Genomic DNA, 15470 nt, shown 5'->3' on the forward strand with positions numbered 1-15470 from the left:
GCTAGAGGGTCCTCTTTGGGCGTTTGTACATTGGTCTCTGATCTTTTGGGCGCTGGACGCCTGGAAGGGGGGAGGTAGCTGGAGTTGAACGCTAGTTTTGGGCCTTCTAATCCGAAGCAAAGTATGGACTATTATATATTGCTGGCAAGCTCTGGAAGTCAGTTTTTCATAGCCGTTAAGAGAGCTCCATTTGGACTTCAGTAACTCTAGAAAAGCTCTTCCCAGTGCAGGCAGGTCAGATCCGGACAGCATCTGTAGTGCTTTCTCTGTCTCTGAATCAGACTTTTGCTCTAGCTCCTCAATTTCAGCCAGAAAATACCTGAAATTGTCCAAAAATACAAAAACTCATAGTAGAATCCAAAAATGTGATTCTAACACTAAAACCTATAAAAACTTAATAAAAACTAAATAAAAACTACTAAAAACTATGTGAAAATGATGGCAAAAAGCGTATAAAATATTCGCTCATCAGCGATGCATGAGAAATCTCCATTTTTCAACACCGAAAAAGACGATAACAACCTAGTCGGTGGTGTGGAGTTTCAGGTTACCCACATATTCAAAAACAGAGATGCAGTAGTGCCGAGTGTGAAGAACTACAACATTCACAGAAGTGCTGAGTACCGAGTTTTTGAATCGGACTTATTAAAGTACCATGTGCATTGCCGCCAATCTGCAGCTGGATGTCCCAGGAGTCTCCACGTAGCTCTCCGATAGAACCTTGGATATTGGTGAGGTCAAGTTTAATTATGGCGTATTTACTCATTTATGATTGTTATATCTGGTGTAGTTTTTAACCATGAATGTTTTATTTTGTTAGGGAGGTTCGGCGAGTTAGTGGAGCACATACATGTTTAGCACCCACCATGTCCCAAGATCATCGACAGTTGGACAGCACCCCTCTTCTGCATTGTCATCTTGCCGTTGATACAGTCTAAGCCATCCGTCAGCATCCCTGTCCTACAGGGTGCAGTTCGGCAAATCTATCACTTCAAACTGTCATATAGAAAAGTCTAGATGGCGAAGCAAAATACAATTGCGCAGATATACAAGGACTGAGAGGAGTCATACAACAAGGTGCTAAAGTTGCTACAAGCACTGCAAAGTTGTTGTCCCGAAACAATATGTGAATTTAGGGCCTTACCTTACTATGATGGGCACCTTATGGTTCGTAACTATAGCATGTTCGACAAAATATTTTGGACTTTCCCGTCATGTGTTAAGACTTTCAAGCATTTTAAGCCGTTTGTTTCTGTCGATGGCACACATTTGTATGGAAAATATGGCGGTGTGTTGCTTATTGCAGTGGTACAAGACGGCAATAGTAATATTCTTCCTATTGCTTTTGCAATTGTAGAGTCTGAGAGTATGGAGTCATGGTCTTTCTTCCTGACTAATTTGAGACGACATATCACCTCACAAGAAGGCTTGTTGATTATATTTGATAGATTTCAGGCGATCAAGGCTATACTGAGGGCCGATGATAGTGGTTGGCATCCTCTCAGGGCGTTTCATGCTTATTGTGTTAGACACTTGGCCATAAATTTCATGTCTCATTTCCAGTCCGCCGAGGGCAAGCGATACCTCATAAACGCTACTTATAGTCCAAGCAAGGTTGGGTACGAGTGGTACATAGATGCATTGAGAGGTTTGTCGCGAGAGATGGCGGACTGGGCTGGTACGTTCAACAAAGAAATATGGCTACAACATTACGGCAGTGGTTGCCGATTCGGTCACATGACAACGAATTTTTCGGAGTGTATCAATGCAATGCTTGAGGGTAGAAGAGAGGAAAAAGTGGTCGAAAGGTTGGAAATGGAGCGCGAAACGTTGCTGTCAACGATATGTATATATAGGCCGATCCCACTCTTATCTCGTTTACAGTGTAAACGAGATAAGTTTACACAGTGTAAACAAGATATACACGTATCATTTGCATGTCTTATCTCGTTTACAGTATAAATGATATATGTGTAAACTTATCTCGTTTACACTATAAACGAGATAAGACATACTAAGTATTTTTGAAATTATTTTATAAATTATTTATTTTAATAAATAAAATATTTTTTTATTTATTTAAAAAAAATCGAAATATGAACCTAACTGATAAAAAGGTTCAATGAATAACTGTTTATAGAAAATTAATTTAGCAAAATAAACACTCATTTTATAGAAGATAAAGTATATCTTATCGATACTACCCCGAATAAAGTTCAAATGTCGTTTTCCACTTTTCATAAAATAAATAAAAAAAAAATGTGATTTTTAAATTATAAATATTAATAAAGTCTAGTATGCTTTATATGTACATTACATAGTAGCCACCTAAGCATCAACCCCTACAGCCCAAACTTGAAAAATGGCTTCCAGTGGCAAAATCTATGACAATAATAATGTTCATAATCAAAACCAAGTTGTTGTTGTGATGATACCTTTCCCAGCACAAGGCCACCTCAACCAGCTTCTCCATCTCTCACGCCTAATCATATCACACAACATACCCGTCCACTACGTTGGAACAAAATCACACAACCGCCAAGCCACACTTCGTGTTCAAGGTTGGGACCCAAACTCCATTTCCAACCTCCATTTCCATGACTTTGAAGTCCCTCCTTTTCCTTCTCCTCCTACAAACCCTAACCAACAAATCATGTTCCCATCTCACATAATTCCTACCTTTTACTCTTCCTCAAATCTTCGCGAGCCTGTGGCATCACTTCTTCGATCCCTTTCGTGCAAGCACGAAAGGGTCGTAGTGATCCACGACTCGCTAATGTCGTCTGTGGCACAAGATGCCTCGGACATACCAAACGCAGAGAACTACACTTTTCAGAGTGTCTCTGCGTTTTGCTTTGCATTGTACCTTGTGCTGGATCTCATGCAAAACAATAATCCGAATATTGAAAGTTTTGGTGTTCATATTACCGAAGCTGCTTCTTTAGAAGGATGCTTCCCGGAAGAAATAATGGACTTCATTACAGAACAAGTCAAATTCTTTGCATTGAGTAATGGGTTCATCCACAACACAAGCAGAGCCATTGAAGGTCCTTATATGGAGATGATAGAACAGTTCCCTGGCAACAACAAAAATATTAAGCATTTTGCTCTGGGGCCATTCAACCCTTTATTCCCCAGCAAGAAAAGTTGCAAGGAAAAGGACATCATAATTGAGTGGCTTGATAAGCAAGAACCAAATTCAGTTATATACATCTCTTTTGGGACAACAACATCATTGACGGAGCAACAAATCAAAGAGATTGCAACTGGGTTGGAACAGAGCAAGAAGAAGTTCATATGGGTGCTGAGAGATGCAGACAAAGGGGACATTTTCGACGGCCAAGTCAGGAGATACATTCTCCCTGACGGATTTGAAGAGAGAATTGAAGGGATGGGGTTGGTTATAAGAGATTGGGCTCCACAATTGGAGATTCTAAGGCACAATTCAACCGGAGGATTTATGAGTCACTGTGGATGGAACTCTTCCATGGAGAGCATAACAATGGGGGTGCCAATTGCGGCATGGCCTATGCACTCTGACCAACCAAGGAACATGCTTTTGATAACGCAAGTGTTGAAGATTGGTTTGGTTGTTAAGGATTGGGCCAAAAGGGATGCGTTGGTTACTGCTTCCGAGGTTGAGAAAGCTGTGAGAACTTTGATGGCATCAAAGGAAGGTGATGAGATGAGAAAGACAGCATTGAAGCTGAGAGATGCCGTTCTTGAATCCATGGATGAAGGTGGGTTTTCAAGACGGGAAATGGATTCCTTCATTGCTCATATCTCTAGATAACATGAATCTTTTTACCATTTAAATTTTCTAAACCTTATATTTGTCATTTAACATGTAAACTTATATCAATTATCTCTAATATTTCTATGGCTAAGTTTTTTAGAAATGGATGAAACGTATCTACTGTTATGGATAAGTTAAGTGTATTTTTTTTTTAATATGGAGAAAAAAATTTAAAGGTCAAATTATATAATAGAATTTTTTAGGTACATAAATTGAAGTGTTAGATTTGTGATCTCAGATTTTTTATTTTAAAATAATAAAAAATTCATAAACACAAATTTAACCTTCAAATGTTAATTATCTAATTCTCATATTTCTTCTAACAATTTTGTGATACACTTTTTGTTCTTATAAGTTATAATACAGTAAAGCACACCTTCTTTTTCAATACTAAAAATAAAAAGTGTATTTCTACCGACAACTATATTCAGATTCACACGTGAATTTTTTTTGTCTATTTAGAGAACAAAGGCTTTAATTTCATGCATGATGTTCCGTCTGTGATGACCGAGGTTGATGATCTCCGGTCGAGCACTTGGATGCGTGGCTGGATTATATGTTGTCCTCGAGTAACAATGTGAGTTTAACCTCGGCCTTCTGAAACACGGCGGCGAGAGCACCTGCACAAAGCACTCCGACGCTCAAGTAAGTGGGAGAATAATTAATGAATAAAGAGTAAATAACTAGAAGTGAATGTGGAACCTGCCCTTTCTGAATCAGGGGGGTAAGATTTATAGGCTCCTCGAGTTTGCTGGTGAGCTCCTTGTTAGTTCCGATATTCCTGGTCAAGTGCCGTTATGGATATCTTGTGAAGAGACGTGATTGAGTGGTGTATTCAGTTTCGGAGATAATTTATAAAGTTTGTTTGTTCTGTTCTACTTGGTTCCGATTTTTAAGGTCAGTCTGCAACTGAACCTCCATGCCGATTATGGCGTGGTACGCATCATAGCCCCCCAGGTCGGCTAGCGTTCCGTATAGGTCGGTAGGCGAGCTTTTTGTTTTTCATACGTGGCTAGGTTTTGTTTTGAAAAAATTTGAAAAGGGTTTTACTTGTCTCTTCGCGAATCGTGTCATCTTTTATTGCCCATTATTGCCGTTTCGGTTTCCACGTTTGTTAGTGGGCATGAATTAATTTACCCACTTTGTTAGTGGGCTTGCAATAATAGTTATTTTCATTGTTTTGGAAATTACGCTGTGTTGCTCCTAGTCTTCAAATCTTCGCTATGTCTTCGAAAGGTAAACGTTCTCTGACTCTTCTTTGACTGTTCGTTTCTGCATACTCTGTCATGGCGGGAGAGAAATTGAAAGAAAAATTGAAGGCTATTGAGGATAGGGAAGACGACCCATATCACTGGGTCCAAGATGATGTGAAGACACGTTCATCTTCCTTCATCAGCGTTGAATCCCTTTCTGATTTGAGGGGCATAGATTTCGTGAGGGGGGGTTCTGGCGTCGTTGTCGAGTTTCAGCCCTGTTCTAGTAGTGATAGGGTTTGTGAGAGGAGGGGTGACTGGGAGTATTTTTATATGTATACTCCATGCATGGTTGAACTTGGAGTGAAGTTTCCCTTTTCTTCTTTTGAGTGTGACGTCCTTACTCAGCTAAACTGTGCTCCGTCACAGTTGCACCCAAATTCTTGGGCATTCTTTCGCGCATTTCAATGTCTGATGGAATTCCTCTCCTTCCCTTGTTCGCTGTCTTTATTCTTTTCCTTTTTTCAGGCAAAGGGGGTTCGTAAGGGGTTGTGGGTTTGTTTCAGTAGCTTTCCGGGTGATGCACGAAATTGTGATCTCCAGGCTCGAACAAATCCTAGTAATGGCTCCAAAGATTGGTGCTCTGATCTTAATTCATAATTGTCACAACTTCGATACAACTAACCAGCAAGTGCACTGGGTCGTCCAAGTAATACCTTACGTGAGTAAGGGTCGAATCCCACGGAGATTGTTGGTATGAAGCAAGCTATGGTCACCTTGCAAATCTCAGTCAGGCGGATATAAAGTGATAATGGTGTTTTTGAATATATAATAAAATAGAGATAGAGATACTTATGTAAATCATTGGTAGGAATTTCAGATAAGCGAATGGAGATGCTTTTCGTTCCTCTGAACCTCTGCTTTCCTGCTATCTTCATCCAATCTGTCTTACTCCTTTCCATGGCTGGCTGTATGCAAGGGCATCACCGTTGTCAGTGGCTACATCCCCTCCTCTCAGTGAAAGATATGCTCACATGCTCTGTCACAGCACGGCCATTCATCTGTCGGTTCTCGATCATGCTGGAATAGGATTCACCCTCCTTTTGCGTCTGTCACCAATGCCCAGCACTCGCGAGTTTGAAGCTCGTCACAGTCATTCAATCATTGAATCCTACTCAAAATACCACAGACAAGGTTTAGACCTTCCGGATTCTCTTGAATGCCGCCATCATTCTAGCTTACGCCACGAAGATTCTGGTTAGGAGATCTAAGAGATACTCATTTTAGCTTAATTCATGTAGAACAGAAGTGTTTGTCAGGCACGCGTTCATAGGGGAGAATGGTGATGAGCGTCACACATAATCATCACCTTCATCATGTTCTTGAGTGCGAATGGATATCTTAGAAGAGAAATAAGAAGAATTGAATAGAAAACAGTAGTACTTTGCATTAATCTTTGAGGAACAGCAGAGCTCCACACCTTAATCTATGGAGTGTAGAAACTCTACCGTATGAAAATACATAAGTGAAGGTCCAGGCATGGCCGAGATGGCCAGCCCCCAAAACGTGATCACAGGATCAAAATACAATCCAGGATGCCTAATACAATAGTAAGAGGTCCTATTTATAATAAACTAGCTACTAGGGTTTACATGAGTAAGTAATTGATGTATAAATCCACTTTTGGGGCCCACTTGGTGTGTGTTTGGGCTGAGCTTAAGTGTAGCACGTGCAGAGGCCATTTGTGGAGTTGAACGCCAGTTTCTGTGCCAGTTTGGGCGTTCAACTCTGGTTTTGGATCCTTTTCTGGCGCTGGACGCCAGATTTGGGCAGAAGGCTGGCGTTGAACGCCAGTTTACGTCGTCTATTCTTGGCCAAAGTATAGACTATTATATATTTCTGGAAAGCCCTGGATGTCTACTTTCCAACGCAATTGGAAGCGCGCCATTTCGAGTTCTGTAGCTCCAGAAAATCCACTTTGAGTGCAGGGAGGTCAGAATCCAACAGCATCAGCAGTCCTTTTTCAACCTCTGAATCTGATTTCTGCTCAAGTCCCTCAATTTCAGCCAGAAAATACCTGAAATCATAGAAAAACACACAAACTCATAGTAAAGTCCAGAAATGTGAATTTAACATAAAAACTAATGAAAACATCCCTAAAAGTAACTAGATCCTACTAAAAACATACTAAAAACAATGTCAAAAAGCGTATAAATTATCCGCTCATCACAACACCAAACTTAAATTGTTGCTTGTCCCCAAGCAACTGAAAATCAAATAGGATAAAAAGAAGAGAATATACTACAAATTCCAAACTATCAGTGAAACAGAGCTTCAATCATATGAGCGGGACTTATAGCTTTTTGCCTCTTGAATAGTTTTGGCATCTCACTTTATCCATTGAGGTTCAGAATGATTGGCATCTATAGGAACTTCAGATTTCGAATAGTGCTATTGACTCTCCTAGTTCAGTATGATGATTCTTGAACACAGCTTCTTTATGAGTCTTGGCCGTGGCCCTAAGCACTTTGTTTTCCAGTATTACCACCGGATACATAAATGCCACAGACACATAATTGGGTGAACCTTTTCAGATTGTGACTCAGCTTTGCTAAAGTCCCCAATTAGAGGTGTCCAGGGTTCTTAAGCACACTCTTTTTTTGCTTTGGACCTTGACTTTAACCGCTCAGTCTCAAGTTTTCACTTGACACCTACACGCCACAAGCACATGATTAGGGACAGCTTGGTTTAGCCGCTTAGACCAGGATTTTATTCCTTTAGGCCCTCCTATCCACTGATGCTCAAAGCCTTGGGATCCTTTTTATTTGCCCTTGCCTTTTGGTTTTAAGGGTTATTGGCTTTTTGCTCTTGCCTCTTGGTTTTAAGAGCTTTTGGCTTTTTCTGCTTGCTTTTTCTTTTTCTTTCTAATTTTTTTTTTCGCCTATTTCTTTTCTATTTTTTTTCTGCAAGCTTTGTTCTTTGCTGCTTTTTCTTGCTTCAAGAATCATTTTTATGATTTTTCAGATTATCAAATAACATGTCTCCTAGTCATCATTCTTTCAAGAGCCAACATATTTAACATTCTTAAACAACAACTTCAAAAGACATATGCACTGTTCAAGCATACATTCAGAAAACAAGAAGCATTGTCACCACATCAATATAATTAAACTAAGTTCAAGGATAAATTCAAAACTCATGTACTTCTTGTTCTTTTGATTTAAAACATTTTTTTTTAAGAGAGGTGATGGATTCATAGGACATTTATAACTTTAAGACATAGTTACTACTACTAATGATCATGTAATGAAGACACAAACATAGATAAGCACATAACATAGAAAATGAAAAACAGAGAAAGTAAGAACAAGGAATGAGTCCACCTTAGTGATGTCCTTGAGCTCTTCTATGTCTCTTCCTTGTCTTTGCTGCTCCTCCTTCATTGCTTTTAGATCTTCTCTGATTTCATGAAGGATGATGGAGTGCTCTTGATGTTCCACCCTTAGTTGCTTCCAATAATTGTGTGGAAGAAAATGTATCCCCTGAGGTATCTCAGGGATCTCTTGATTTGCAGTCAAATGTTCTACCACTGAGCTATAGACCCTTGATGGAAGCTTTTGTCTTCCCTTTCCTCTTTCTAGAGGCTTCTCTGGCCTTAGGTGCCATCAATGGTTATGGAAAAAACAAAAAAGCTATGCTTTTTACCACACCAAACTTAGAATGTTGCTCGCCCTCGAGCAAAAGAAGAAAGAATAGAAGAATAAGAAGAAGATATGGAGGAGATGGAGGGAGATGTGTATTCGGCCATATGGGTGGGATTGGGTGGGAAAGAGATGTTGAATTTTGAAGGAAAGTGGGTGTTTGGATGTGAGTGGTAAAGAGTTAATAGGGAAGAGTGTTTATTGGGAATAGAGGATGATTGAGAAGAGAGAAGAGAGTGAGTGGAGGTAGGTGGGGATCCTGTGGGGTCCACAGATCCTGAGGTGATCCTGTGAGGTCCACAGATCTTGAGGTGTCAAGGCATTTACATCCCTGCACCAATTTAGGCATGCAAAATGCCCTTGCACACAACTCTGGGCGTTCAGCGCCAGGTTGGTGCCCATTTTGGGCGTTCAACGCCCATTTGCTGCCATTTCTGGCGTTGAACGCCAGAACCATGCTTGTTCTGGGCGTTCAGCGCCAGGATGCTCCCATTCTGGGCGTTCAGCGCCAGAACTATGCTCTGTTCTGGCGTTTGAATGCCAGACAGATGCTCCTCCAGGGTGTGATTTTTCTTCTGCTGTTTTTGATTCCGTTTTTGAATTTTTTTTTTTTTTATTTTGTGACTCCACATGATCATGAACCTAAGAAAACATGAAAAACAATAAAAAAAAGAATTAGATAAACATTGGGTTGCCTCCCAACAAGCGCTTCTTTAATGTCAATAGCTTGACAGTAGGCTCTCATGGAGCCTCACAGATGTGCAGAGCTTTGTTGAGACTCTCCAACACCAAACTTAGAGTTTGGATATGGGAGTTCAACACCAAACTTAGAGTTTGGTTGTGGCCTCCCAACACCAAACTTAGAGTTTGACTGTGGGGGCTCTGGTTGACTCTGCTTGGAGAGAAGCTTTTTCTGCTTCCTCCCCATGGTTGCAGAGGGAGATCCTTGAGTTTTAAACACAAGGGAGTCCTCATTCCATTGAAGGACTATTTCACCTCTGTCAACATCAATCACAGCTCTTGCTGTGGCCAGGAAAGGTCTTCCTAGGATGATGGATTCATCCTCTTCCTTTCCAGTATCCAGGACTATGAAATCAGCAGGGATGTAAAGGCCCTCAACCTTTACTAAAACGTCCTCTACTTGTCCATAAGCCTGTCTTCTTGAGCTGTCTGCCATCTCTAGTGAGATTTTAGCAGCTTGCACCCCATAGATTCCCAGTTTCTCTATTACAGAGAGGGGCATGAGGTTTATTCCTGAACCAAGATCACACAGAGCCTTAAAGATCATGGTGCCTATGGTACAGGGTATTATGAACTTTCCAGGATCCTGTCTCTTCTGAGGCAATGTCAGTTGATCCAGATCACTTAGTTCATTGATGAACAAGGGAGGTTCAACTTCCCAAGTATCAATGCCAAATAATTTGGCATTTAGCTTCATGATTGCACCAAGAAACTTGGCAGTTTGCTCTTCAGTAACATCCTCATTCTCTTCAGAAGAGGAATACTCATCAGAGCTCATGAAGGGCATAAGGAGGTTCAATGGGATCTCTATGGTCTCTAGATGGGCCTCAGAGTCCTTTGGTTCCCCAAAGGGAAGCTCCTTATTGATCACTGGACGTCCCAGGAGGTCTTCCTCCTTGGGATTCACGTCCTCTCCTTCCCTTACAGGTTCGGCCATGGTGCTTATGTCAATGGCCTTGCACTCTCCTTTTGGGTTCTCTTTTGTATTGCTTGGGAGAGTACTAGGAGGGATTTCAGTGATCCTTTTACTCAGCTAGCCCACTTGTGCTTCCAGATTTCTAATGGAAGACCTTGTTTCATTCATGAAACTTATAGTGGCCTTAGATAGATCAGAGACTAGATTTGCTAAATTAGAAGCATTTTGTTCAGAGTTCTCTGTCTGTTGCTGAGTTGATGATGGAAAAGGCTTGCTATTGCTAAACCTGTTTCTTCCACCATTATTAAAGCCTTGTTGAGGCTTTTGATCCTTCCATGAGAAATTTGGATGATTTCTCCATGTTGAGTTATAGGTGTTTTCATAAGGTTCACCTAAGTAATTTACCTCTGCTATTGCAGGGTTCTCAGGATCATAAGCTTCTTCTTCAGAAGAAGCCTCTTGAGTACTGTTGGATGCAGCTTGCATTCCATGCAGACTCTGAGAGATCATATTGACTTGCTGAGTCAATATTTTATTCTGAGCCAATATGGCATTCAGAGTATCAATTTCAAGAACTCCTTTCTTCATAGGCGTCCCATTACTCACAAGATTCCTTTCAGAAGTGTACATGAACTGGTTATTAGCAACCATGTTAATGAGTTCTTGAGCTTCTGCAGGCGTTTTCTTTAGGTGAATGGATCCACCTGCAGAAGTGTCCAGTGACATCTTTGATAGCTCAGATAAACCATCATAGAATATATCCAGGATGGTCCATTCTGAAAGCATGTCAGAAGGACACTTTTTGGTCAACTGTTTGTATCTTTCCCAAGCTTCATAGAGAGATTCACCTTCTTTCTGTCTGAAGGTTTGAACATCAGCTCTAAGCTTGCTCAGCTTTTGAGGAGGAAAGTACTTGGCTAAGAAAGCCGTGACCAGCTTATCCCAAGAGTTCAAGCTGTCTTTGCGTTGAGAATCCAACCATAATCTAGCTCTGTCTCTTACAGTAAAAGGGAAAAGCATGAGCCTGTAGACTTCAGGATCTATTCCATTAGTCTTAACAGTATCACATATCTGCAAGAATTCAGTTAAGAACTGAAAGGGATCTTCAGATGGAAGTCCATGAAACTTGCAGTTCTGCTGCATCAGAGAAACTAATTGAGGTTTCAGCTCAAAGTTGTTTGCTCCAATGGCAGGAATGGAGATGCTTCTTCCATGTAAATTGGAATTAGGTGCAGTAAAGTCACCAAGCATCTTCCTTACATTATTATTATTTTCGGCTGCCATCTCCTCTGCCTGTTCGAAAATTTCTGAAAGGTTATCTCTGGATTGTTGTATTTTAGCTTCTCTTATTTTTCTCTTCAGAGTCCTTTCAGGTTCTGGATCTGCTTCCACAAGAATGTTCTTATCCTTGCTCCTGCTCATATGACAAAGAAGAAGGCACAGAAAAATAATAATAATAATGGAGATCCTTTATACCACAGTATAGGGATTCCTGTGTGAGTGGAAGAAGAGGGGGAGACAAAGAATGTAATATAATGGAAGAAACACAACTGTAAGGATGGAAGAGAGGTGAAATGAGATGTTAGGATATGAATGAATAAATAGAGTAAGATGGGGGAGGGAAAATTTTCGAAAATATTTTTGAAAAAGAGTTAGTGATTTTCGAAAATGGTTTTTGAAAAATGTTAGTAATTTTCGAAAATTTTTGAAATCAAAAATAAAAATTAAAAATAATTAGTTAATTAAAAAGAAGTTTTTGAAAAAGAGAGAAGATATTTTCGAAAATTAGAGAGAGAGAGTTAGTTAGGTAGTTTTGAAAAAGTTAAGAAACAAACAAAAAGTTAGTTAGTTAATTGAAACAAATTTTTGAAAAGATAAGAAGTTAGGAAGTTAGAAAAGATATTTTTAAAAGATATTTTTGAAAAAGATAAGATAAGAAGATATTTTTGAAAAGATACGATAGAAATTAGTTTTTGAAAAAGATTTGATTTTTAAAATCACAATTAATGACTTGATTCATAAGAAATCACAAGATATGATTCTAGAACTCAAAGTTTGAATCTTTCTTAACAAGCAAGTAACAAACTTCAAATTTTTGAATCAAAACATTAATTGATTATGTTATTTTCGAAAATTTGATATAAAAATAAGAAAAAGATTTTTGAAAAATATTTTTGGAATTTTCGAAAATAACTAAGAATTTTGAAAAAGATTTGATTTTTGAAAAAGATTTTGAAAAAGATAAGATTTTCAAATTGAAAATTTGATTTGACTCATAAGAAACAATTTGATTTTTAAAAATTTTTGAAAAAGTCAACTCAATTTTCGAATTTGATAAGAGAAAAAGGGAAAGATATTTTTTTGATTTTTGAATTTTTATGATGAGAGACAAAAACACTAAAAAGATGCAATGCATGAAATTTTTAGATCAAAACATGTGATGCATGCAAGAATGCTATGAATGTCAAGATGAACACCAAGAACACTATGAATGTCAAGATGAACATCATAGACACAATTTTGAAAAACTTTTAATGCAAAGAAAACATGCAAGACACCAAACTTAGAATTCTTTAATGCTTATGCACTAAGAATTCAAGAATGCATATGATAAACATGAAAAGACACAAAACAAAAAATAATCAAGATCAAACAAGAAGACTTTACCAAGAACAACTTGAAGATCATGAAGAACACTATGAATGCATGATATTTTCGAAAAATGCAAGATGCATATGCAAGTGACACCAAACTTATAACATGACTCAAGACTCAAACAAGAAACACAAAAATATTTTTGATTTTTATGATTTTCTAAATTTTTTTTTATTTTATATTTTTCGAAAATAGTCTTGAAAAAGAAAAATAAGGATTCCAAAATTTTTAATATGAATTCCAGGAATCTTGCCATGTTAGTCTAAAGCTTCAGTCCAGGAATTAGACATGGCTCACTAGCCAGCCAAGCTTTCAATGAAAGCTCCAGTCCAAAACACTAGACATGGCCAATGGCCAGCCAAGCTTCAGCAGGTATGGATACTTTTCATGTATAGAGCAACTCAGTGTGTGAAAATCTCTTCATTTGTGATGGCAAGTTGAAACCCCAGTCCAAAAAGTTAGACATGGCTTACAGCCAGCCAGGCTTCAACATGCTTCATGAAACACTAGAATTCATTCTTAAAAATTCGGAAGTCATAGAATAATTTATTTTTTGAAAACATTTTTTTTTTCGAAAACAATTGAGAGATTTTTGAAATTATTTTTGAAAAATTTTTGAAAAGAAAACAAAGAGAAAATTACCTAATCTGAGCAACAAGATGAACCGTCAGTTGTCCAAACTCAAACAATCCCCGGCAACGGCGCCAAAAACTTGATGCACGAAATTGTGATCTCCAGGCTCGAACAAATCCTGGTAATGGCTCCAAAGATTGGTGCTCTGATCTTAATTCATAATTGTCACAACTTCGATACAACTAACCAGCAAGTGCACTGGGTCGTCCAAGTAATACCTTACGTGAGTAAGGGTCGAATCCCACGGAGATTGTTGGTATGAAGCAAGCTATGGTCACCTTGCAAATCTCAGTCAGGCCGATATAAAGTGATAATGGTGTTTTCGAATATATAATAAAATAGAGATAGAGATACTTATGTAAATCATTGGTAGGAATTTCAGATAAGCGAATGGAGATGCTTTTCGTTCCTCTGAACCTCTGCTTTCCTGCTATCTTCATCCAATCTGTCTTACTCCTTTCCATGGCTGGCTGTATGCAAGGGCATCACCGTTGTCAGTGGCTACATCCCCTCCTCTCAGTGAAAGATATGCTCACATGCTCTGTCACAGCACGGCCATTCATCTGTCGGTTCTCGATCATGCTGGAATAGGATTCACCCTCCTTTTGCGTCTGTCACCAACGCCCAGCACTCGCGAGTTTGAAGCTCGTCACAGTCATTCAATCATTGAATCCTACTCAAAATACCACAGACAAGGTTTAGACCTTCCGGATTCTCTTGAATGCCACCATCATTCTAGCTTACGCCACGAAGATTCTGGTTAGGAGATCTAAGAGATACTCATTCTAGCTTAATTCATGTAGAACAGAAGTGTTTGTCAGGCACGCGTTCATAGGGGAGAATGGTGATGAGCGTCACACATAATCATCACCTTCATCATGTTCTTGAGTGCGAATGGATATCTTAGAAGAGAAATAAGAAGAATTGAATAGAAAACAGTAGTACTTTGCATTAATCTTTGAGGAACAGTAGAGCTCCACACCTTAATCTATGGAGTGTAGAAACTCTACCGTATGAAAATACATAAGTGAAGGTCCAGGCATGGCCGAGATGGCCAGCCCCCAAAACGTGATCACAGGATCAAAATACAATCCAGGATGCCTAATACAATAGTAAGAGGTCCTATTTATAATAAACTAGCTACTAGGGTTTACATGAGTAAGTAATTGATGTATAAATCCACTTCTGGGGCCCACTTGGTGTGTGTTTGGGCTGAGCTTAAGTGTAGCACGTGCAGAGGCCATTTGTGGAGTTGAACGCCAGTTTCTGTGCCAGTTTGGGCGTTCAACTCTGGTTTTGGATCCTTTTCTGGCGCTGGACGCCAGATTTGGGCAGAAGGCTGGCGTTGAACGCCAGTTTACGTCGTCTATTCTTGGCCAAAGTATGGACTATTATATATTGCTGGAAAGCCCTGGATGTCTACTTTCCAACGCAATTGGAAGCGCGCCATTTCGAGTTCTGTAGCTCCAGAAAATCCACTTTGAGTGCAGGGAGGTCAGAAGCCAACATCATCAGCAGTCCTTTTTCAACCTCTGAATCTGATTTCTGCTCAAGTCCCTCAATTTCAGCCAGAAAATACCTGAAATCACAGAAAAACACACAAACTCATAGTAAAGTCCAGAAATGTGAATTTAACATAAAAACTAATGAAAACATCCCTAAAAGTAACTACATCCTACTAAAAACATACTAAAAACAATGTCAAAAAGCGTATAAATTATCCGCTCATCACCGGGTCGGTCTGTATTCCTTCTTTATAAGTCATCTTCCAAGAACTTCAAATCTCTTTTTGTCAAAGTCCGCTCGGCTGAGTCTGAGTACCCTTTCTATTTGGA

The 15470-nt window shown here is 39.3% G+C and overlaps 2 protein-coding genes and 1 non-coding gene across 3 annotated transcripts; all 3 read left to right on the forward strand.

The window, feature by feature from the left end:
• Window positions 1-1164: 1164 nt before the first annotated feature.
• LOC112730133 (uncharacterized) lies at window positions 1165-1962 on the forward strand. Its single transcript, XM_025780239.1, has 2 exons — window positions 1165-1846; window positions 1958-1962. Exons 1-2 carry the CDS (start codon window positions 1165-1167, stop codon window positions 1960-1962), a joined length of 687 nt encoding a protein of 228 aa, XP_025636024.1.
• Window positions 1963-2306: 344 nt separating this feature from the next.
• Window positions 2307-4672, forward strand: LOC112727543 (zeatin O-glucosyltransferase). The gene is made up of 2 exons (XM_025777335.3): window positions 2307-3740; window positions 4259-4672. The coding sequence occupies exons 1-2, from the start codon at window positions 2363-2365 to the stop codon at window positions 4375-4377; spliced, it is 1497 nt and encodes a 498-aa protein (XP_025633120.1). The 5' UTR covers window positions 2307-2362; the 3' UTR covers window positions 4378-4672.
• Window positions 4673-11127: 6455 nt separating this feature from the next.
• LOC112731641 (small nucleolar RNA R71) lies at window positions 11128-11235 on the forward strand. Its single transcript, XR_003167412.1, has one exon. It is a non-coding gene; the product is annotated as a small nucleolar RNA R71 (small nucleolar RNA).
• Window positions 11236-15470: the final 4235 nt, after the last annotated feature.

This window comes from Arachis hypogaea, chromosome 12, assembly GCF_003086295.3.
Source record: "Arachis hypogaea cultivar Tifrunner chromosome 12, arahy.Tifrunner.gnm2.J5K5, whole genome shotgun sequence".
Classification (NCBI taxonomy): domain Eukaryota; kingdom Viridiplantae; phylum Streptophyta; class Magnoliopsida; order Fabales; family Fabaceae; genus Arachis; species Arachis hypogaea.